Genomic DNA, 8,155 nt, shown 5'->3' with positions numbered 1-8,155 from the left:
ACACATGGCAAAGGTTACAGCAATCATATCTGGAAAACCTCAGGGTACATGTGATTATGGCAACATCTCTTCTAAATGAGAAGGGACACAGCTGACGTATCAGCCATAACTGATAAAGGGATGCCCAGCCACAGTGACACCTGGGAGGAAGGCTAAGTTCAGCAGAAAACCCATGTGCAAGGGACCTGTTCCTTCACTAACACATGCACTGCACAAAGGTTTCAAGACAGTTCCAAGAATGCTCTGGGCACATGCAAGTTCCTGGGCACCATTCTAGCTATTCATACATGAGTTGCAGAGGAACCGGTGGTGTGTCTGGCAGAGCAGGTTTTCAGCTCTCCCAGGATGCAGTTTAAACACCACGAAAACCTGGCAAGAAAGGCTGAGACAGGATGCAATAAAATTTAGCATGCACCCCAAGACTCCGGAAAGTAGTTTTCTGTTTGCTGCTGCTGCCGCCTAGGTGAAGTGGAGGTGAAAAGCTTCTGTTCTGCTTGCTTAGCAGGAAGCTCTCTGCTTGGGTTTCCCCATCCAGCAGGACATGCTGCAAGCAGGCTGCCCGTTCCTGCTGGCTTCCATGCCACAGAGAGCAGTCGAGCCCTGTCATTGGCCCGTGCTTCTTCTCCAACTGCCTCCCCCCCGCCCTCTCCCTCATTGCATGCAGGTGCCAGCTGGCTCCACTATCAAAGGCTGTTCTTCAAACTTCTGGCAAGATGTTCCTGGTGTGGCTGGGGTTTGTGCCTGTACTTTTGCATTTGTCAGTGGCCGACACAGGTAAGACTCAATCCACAAGTCCAGTTGCCTTTGGTGACTCAAGTTCAGATGCCTGTCTTGAGAGAGGGTTGGAGGTGAGATTTAGGGGCTTTGGTTCATTGGCTCCAATCTTCCTGGTTAGATGTACTGGTTGATTCAACCTGCACAGTGCCTGCAGCTGATGAGCTTCACATACACTGGTGCCCTTCAGATGTGTTGGACTACAGTCCCCATCATCCGTGGCCAAGCTGGCTGGGACTAATGGGCACTGAAGTCCAAAGCATCTGGAGAGAACTAGGCTGCAGAAGGCTACTTCACAACATGCTCCTCAAGCTCAGGACAGGACCAAGTATCCTCCTCAAATGTTCCTGAAGGAAGTTTGCCCTTTGGACAGAATACCACATTGCAGAAAAAGGTGGTATTGTACAGGCGGGAGAAACAGCCTTGCTGTTTGTATTAGAAGGATGCTACTGGCCCATGATTTCATTCCAGACTGCAGCCATCAGAAGATGAGGCCAGCTGAGCGGAAGACTCCTGTAGATGCCTTCAGAGAATAACACTGTTGCTAAGACTTACTAGATCAGGAATTGCACCCTGAAATAATTGGGTGGACGTTGCTGTTGGGTTATTTTCCTTAACTGTGATGTGCTTGGGAAAGTCCAGCCTTGGTTGCTGAAGGCAGCCTAATTCATGACCAACTTAAGCCAGACTTACAGTATAATCCTATAGATGGCTACTCAAAAGTAAGTTCCATTGAGTTCAATGGGACTTATTCACAGATAAGTGACTTTGTATATGATTGTAACCTTGCTCCTACTAATGTCAGTTGAACCACAGAAGTTTTAAATGAAGTAATGTGATTTGCCTACGGATCACACAATAAATAAATATGTGGAAAAACTGTCCTGAAACACATGCTCCACCTCCATTTGTATAGAAATTGAAAATATAATCATAATTTTCAAGAAATGTTAACTTATGGTTTCTTCCAAACCTGAATATGTTTGCATCTTAGTAAAGTTTTACATGCAGATTGATTTTATATTGCCGTAACCAGCCACCTGAGAAAGCCAGCTTTTACGTTTGGAAAAGGAAAAGCTTTCCTTTTGGAAAAGTGACTTTTGGGCAGAAATGTTTGTTTTCAATAAGTTACTATTTTATTTACAAAAGTGAGACAGCAGGAATAGCACGTTGCTGCTTAGGCTCGAGCCCTGTTCTTTGCGGGTGTACTTCATCAGGAATCCCTACTGCGCACAGGCCACTCCAACAACGGGTAGATCTTACAAGGGCATAATATCATTCTTTCTGCATTGTAGTCCACATTTTTTGAGCTCCAGCTTTCAGTGATAGCACAAGAATACAGCTGGATATCATGTCAGGCAGGAGAGGAGGCACAAAGAACACAGTTCCTCGTGTGCTGGGGCCAAGAGCCTGCCACCTGCGCACTCCGAATAGAGGCCATGCTTTGTCAGCTCCGTCGCACAACTGGCCGCTGCTTGCCAACCTCAAATGTGCTTTTTCAATCCTGCCCTTTGCAGCTGAGGTGACATTCCATATGGATGCTGTGATGAGAATTCTAGAAGACCTGGAGAGCTGTCTGAAAGGGACGCCAGCAGTGAGTGTGGCCGTGCTTCTCCAGGAGCTGGAGGCCTGCACAAGTGAGATGTGCCAGTTCTTCCTTGGCCCAATGGCTCCAGCCCCCTCTGATCTGGCCTGCTTGAGTGAAGCACAGAGAGCCTTCCTCAAGTCCTTGGTGAATCAGCCTGTCAGCAATGACTCTCTGATAGAACACGGGGTGGTCCTAACCGCTGATGGGACCACAGTTGTGCTTGCTCCTCTTCTTGCTGGGGTGGCTGCTGGATTGAGGAGGAGGCGAGAGGTGGCTCACCCTGCCACAGCTCTACGCACTGACCCCTCAGCCAGCTCTGAAGTAGAACCTCACCTCCTTCTGGACCACCTTTCCGGCTCAACAATTGCCGTGAACCTTGCCATGGCCTTTCTCCTCTTCTACAAGAAGCAGAGCCCAGTGGCTCTCGGGCCAAATGGCTGCTGGGATCACCTCTCTGCCCCCCCACACATTTACCTTGATGGGTCCTCCCTCCCCTGTCACTGATGCCTTCATCAATGGGGCAATGGATGGCCTCATCCTGGGCACACATTTGGCAGAGCATGCTCAGCCACCCCCCAACATCAGTGCCCTGCTGAACACCTACTATAGCGGGGAGGACCTGGTGGGGGGCAAGCAGCTCCGCAGCAACTTCCGGAGGCAGAGCTTTGCTGTGCTGGTGAGCAAGGAGGAGCTAAGCAAGCAGGTGGAGAATTCTCTGCACCTGCTCAGGAGGCTGAATGAAACCCACACTCTCTTTGAGGGCATCACGAACGAGGAGCTGACTGTCCTTGCGAACCAGGCTGCAGAAGAGTTCACGGCATTGTACGTAGGTATGTCTTGTGTTGGTTGGGAAACCAAGTTGGCCAGTGGGACCATTTGATGCCTTGCTGCTTTCAAAAGGTCAGGGATCCTGGTTTGGCCTGACAGCTGTGGCACTGCTAATCAGTCAGGGCAAGCTCGGTGACTCACTGCACATTCAGGGCATCCTGAGGGAAGAAGACAAGGCAGGAGGAAGAGTAGTTCCACTGCCAATAGGCAGTTCAGGATTTGTCCTCAACCGTTGAATTAGAAATGGGACAATTTGTGGCAGGCATCAGGTAAAAATGAAAGTGCAGTTAAGCTAGCATGGCACTAATGATATAGCCATTCATTCAAAGTTTATTCTTATTATTACATTTTGATTCTTCCTTTGTTCCTCTTGCAAGAAACCCAAAGTGATTTCCATGGTCCTGCTCCTCTCCATTTTATCTTCACAAAAACTCTGTGAGGTAGGTTAGGTGAAGAGCTTGTGACTGGCCCCACGTTATCAAGAGGGGACTAGAACATGGATCTCCCAAGAGCCAGGCCAGCAATGCAACCACTGCAGCACATTGGAATTTGGTGGGAAAGGGGGCCTTACGCAGGGTCTCCATGAGCCACAAGGGCTGGCCTGACATGCTGAATATGGCCCATTGGCAGAGGTTCCCTGGCCCAGAACCAGGCTGGTTCCTGCACTTGCTTTATGTCCTTTCACAGAGCTATTTCATTCCTTTCCACCTGCTGCACCGGTCTGTTCAGAGCAAGATAATGCATGTTCTAGCAGAGGAAGGGTACAGCAAGAACCACTCTCTGTTCCACCTGACCCACTCCCCTCGACACACACACACACACATCTTGCCGCATAAAGACAGCTGTGGGTAGCTGCGTGTTCCTGCAGTAGGACCATCTCCGTGCACTGAGCAGCCTACCTCTGCAAAGCTTTCATGGTGCTTGCTGCCTGTCTCCAAACCTTGTTTCAGGTCTTGCTTCACCTCAGTCCTTGTTCCTGTCCTGGACTAGATACTACTTTGCTTTGGGGGGCCTGATCCTTTATTAGCCAGACCTCATGAAGCTCCTGCCTTGTACTGATACTTAAGCCCACTCATTACTGGGCTTACAGATCCCCTTTCAGACATCACCTCTCTAGCACTGACTTGGGGTGGATCTGGTGCAGCACATAATGCAGCCTGAGGATGGGAGGCTCACAAGATACCTGACGTGGGCCTTTTCCCTCCCTACTAATTCATATAGGGCAGGACCTCTCTGCATGAGCAATAGTCATTCTCTGCATTGAATACACTACTGCTATTTTAAAAAATGTTAATATTGTGCATCAGATTTTCAAAAAAGGCCTTGTTCTACCCACATTTGAATTCTTTGTTGGGTTAAATTTAGGTTACTTGTTCTGTAGCCATACCTTTGGACCATATCTGTGTCAGAATTGTAAACAAGACAAGCAATTAAAGGAGCAGGAGAAGCTAGGAATGGAGAAGCACACAGAGCTTCAAAGGACCCCTCTGGCCATAGGAGACCTTGCTCAATATTTCCTTTTGTTTCTGAGGCTTCATTAGATATTATCAAACCATTAGGACTAGGAACATGCTTTTGTTTTAATTTTCCCCAAAAGACCTCTTTATCAGGTACGTGATTTGACATGCTGAGGAATAGTTACAATTTTGCTTTTTTTACAACTAACTTTTCTCAAGGCTATAAGGAGAGGTATAGATACTTCCCAGAAAGTAATGTACATTTATTTATTTGTATTTCTATCTCAGTGTGTGGCTTTGGTCAAAGTCCATGGAGATTTTAAATAATTCTCCTTGTCTGCCCTCCATTCAACTTCCACCCCATTCCATCCTCAAGTATCAATCACTGTATCCTTCATTCCACTATTCATATAGGGGACTGGCCACATCTACTTTTCTTCAAAAACCTGTTTGTTTTCCTATTCCCTCTGCCAAGAAGTTCAGGGCAGGTTGCATGGTTGTTATTAAATGAGGAAGGTGTAGATGTGGGAAGAACAATGGAGAAAACAGGGAGAGAACTAGGGGAAAAAGTGACAGCTGTGCCGGGAGAATCCTTGTGCAGTGGATGACCATTTGATGCTGATGGCCATTCTGACACTCCCCTTGGCCCCCCCCCCCCCCCCCCCCCGCAACTTGCAACAGAGTGTCCTGCAATCATCCCACGATGCATGTGGGGGGCCCGGCCCTACAATGGAACGCCAACTCAACTTCAACTGCCCTTAGGCTTTGTATACATCCACCATACCAGCACCCCTTCAAAGCCATGCCGAACCTTCCCAGCATGCTCAGCTGACATGCGCTCCATGCAGCGATTCCACCAGGATGTTCGTGGCTGGGATGACATTGGTTACAGGTAAGCAGTACCTTGATGTAACATGCAAAGAGAGATGGTTGAACTGTGTCATTATAATTTTTTTATCCATTGCTTTGTTCTGTTTCTGCATTAATCTGCTTGAGAGTTCCACTAACATTGACTGTTATTCCAAAATCTAAAGCTCATTGAACAGTTCATGACTTTCTTCTCTCAGTATCACCTTACATGCTTATAAATTTAACAAATTCATAAAGAAAAAATCTCACTGGCAACATGTATTGGAACAATAAAGTTTACATAACCTGGCAGGTGTGAAATACTATTGGTATTTTTTAAAAGCTCTCTAAGTTGAACCCTTACATATGAACTGCATCCTGTCTTGCACAAACAAAAAAACCCCTGCCAGTCCTTGTCTGCAGGTACCCTATTTAAATATTACTCACAGGGTTCTTTCCAATTACCAGTTCTGTTTTCTAGGTGCACCAAAGGCATAAGCCTTGCCAAGTTTAACCAGAAAAAAAAAATGGCTCAGCTATGCTTGCTGGAGCATGGTGGGGGTTGTAGGACTTTTTGCTGTCTAAACCTTCCTAGGATTGTATACTGCCTTAAAACAGTCTCAATTCTAGGTCAGCCTTTCCCACTTTGATTTTCTCCAGATGCTCAGGACTGCAACTCCCATCATTCCAAGCCAGCATGGCCATTGGCTGAGAATAATAAAAGTTGCACTCCAATACATCTGGAGGTAACCATGTTGGGGAAACAGTCCTAGGATGATCTTTCATTTCCAGGAAAGATATTTGTTGTAAATATAATTTACTTCCGTATCTTCTTATAAGAGATAGTATCTGACTACTTTCTACAATTTATATAATTTGAGGTACTAACCTATGAAAACCCTCTTTTATTATTTTTAAATGTCTCTGTGAACACATTTATACATACTTCCACAGTAGGATTATAGTCTGAGAAGTGCTTTTCTTCCCCCAAAGGAAAAATGAAATTACACTCCCTCTTATGTCATTATATCCCAAATCAAAGAAAGAAATCCACTTTACCTTCTCTGTTGCAATCTCCCACTCCCCAGTAACATGTATCTTCTGTTCTTCCACAGTTTTGTTTTCGGCAGTGATGGGTACCTCTACCAGGGGCGGGGCTGGCACTGGGTAGGAGCTCACACTCGGGGCTACAACAGCAAGGGCTACGGTGTCAGTTTCATTGGGAACTACATGGAGGTCCTTCCAGAGCCCTTTGACCTGGAACTTATGAAGAACTCCTTCTTGCAGTGTGCGGTGAGAGGCTCCAGGCTGCAAGCCAACTATACCATTCATGGGCACCGTCAGATGACTTCTACCCTTTGCCCAGGAGACAGACTGTTTCAAGAGATAAAAACATGGAAAGGTTTCAAGGAGAGGTGCTTCATGGACAGGGGTGTCCAGGACTGCACCTGACCTACAGCCCACAGATACCAGAGAGAGAAGCCTTCACCCTCCTGCAAAATGCCATCAGTGCCCTCATTAAACACTATGGGGCATCCGCAATGAACCAAGAGCCAAGTAAATCATGAAAATCGTGTAGTTATAAGCTTTGATTTCAGCATTTGTGGGTGAAAATATGAGATACATGGGGCAATGGAATGGAAAAGAATGGAGAAATACAATCAGGTGTATAATGTATAGGAAGCTGGAATAGCTAGTCCAGGGAACCATGTGGCTAATGGGGTAGGCTAGAAATCAATCAATTAATCAATCAATCAAGCTGGATTATAGTCAAGGATTATGCAGCTGGACCTCCATGGGAAATAGGGGCAACAGTTTGTGTAAGGTTAAAGATTTCAAATGTAAAAGCTACATATAACATTTCAGTTAGAAAGAGCATGTGCATGTGTATTTATCCTGCTAAAAAACAAGGTATCCTCAACTAGAGAAGCATAGCACCCCCTTCACCATGCTGTATCACCAAGCAGAAACCTGAGTGCTCTGTGGGGTGGAGGAAGACTTCAGAACAGGCTGTGCAAGGAGATGCCCTCTAACCTGTGGCACAGCAGAGTAAAGCTTTTTCTCCCTCTGCTCCCTGCACACCTAGGACAATTCCTATAGCACCATAATGCTGCTGATGCTAGGAAAAAGGTTTAGGAATGGCTCTACCACCAGCCTTCAACCTTAGTTAGTGGCACTACTTTTCCTTCATTGTCTGGAAGTGGAGTTAAAATGGAGAATCTACACAGCACCTACTATAACCCAGTGTGATCTAAACATCCCTTTCCATATTGCCAAGAGTTCTCTTAGTAAGAACTCACAAGTAAGCTTCATTCAACAAAGATCCTCTCCTACGCCAATTAAAATGTCCTGTTGCATGGTTATCTTATTTCTTTCTGTCAATTGAACCCAACAAATAAACGATTAATAGGCTCTTGTCTCTTGAAAAGCCCCTCACATTTATCATAGTGAATTTCTTTTTTCCAGGGGAGTGGGGGAGGGGAAAGCTTATTCATTAGTGCTTTTTTCCTTCATTTTTTAATTTTACTGGGATTGATTTGCTTTAGAAAAGGAAAAGAGAAAATGAGAGTAATTAAAGTCTTCCTACCCAAGAAAATTCTGTCCCAGAGTAATTAAGAGAAGCTATTCAATGGCTAAGTAAGAGGATGACACAATTTCT

At 45.8% G+C, this 8,155-nt stretch overlaps 1 protein-coding gene across 1 annotated transcript; it reads left to right on the top strand.

Moving 5' to 3' along the window:
• The first annotated feature begins 702 nt into the window (after positions 1-702).
• On the top strand, positions 703-7,932 carry PGLYRP2 (peptidoglycan recognition protein 2). The gene is given in 5 exon segments (XM_044422282.1): positions 703-774; positions 2,292-2,821; positions 2,823-3,192; positions 5,329-5,539; positions 6,612-7,932. Coding segments are annotated over 5 exon segments (1,509 nt in total). The 5' UTR covers positions 703-713; the 3' UTR covers positions 6,949-7,932.
• The last annotated feature ends 223 nt before the right edge of the window (positions 7,933-8,155 follow it).

The sequence above is a fragment of the Varanus komodoensis genome, unplaced genomic scaffold (genome assembly GCF_004798865.1).
Source record: "Varanus komodoensis strain SLA01 unplaced genomic scaffold, ASM479886v1 scaffold124, whole genome shotgun sequence".
NCBI classification, from domain to species: Eukaryota; Metazoa; Chordata; class Lepidosauria; order Squamata; family Varanidae; genus Varanus; species Varanus komodoensis.
Note: the sequence above shows the minus strand (reverse complement) of the source record. Positions and strands in the feature narration are given on the sequence as shown.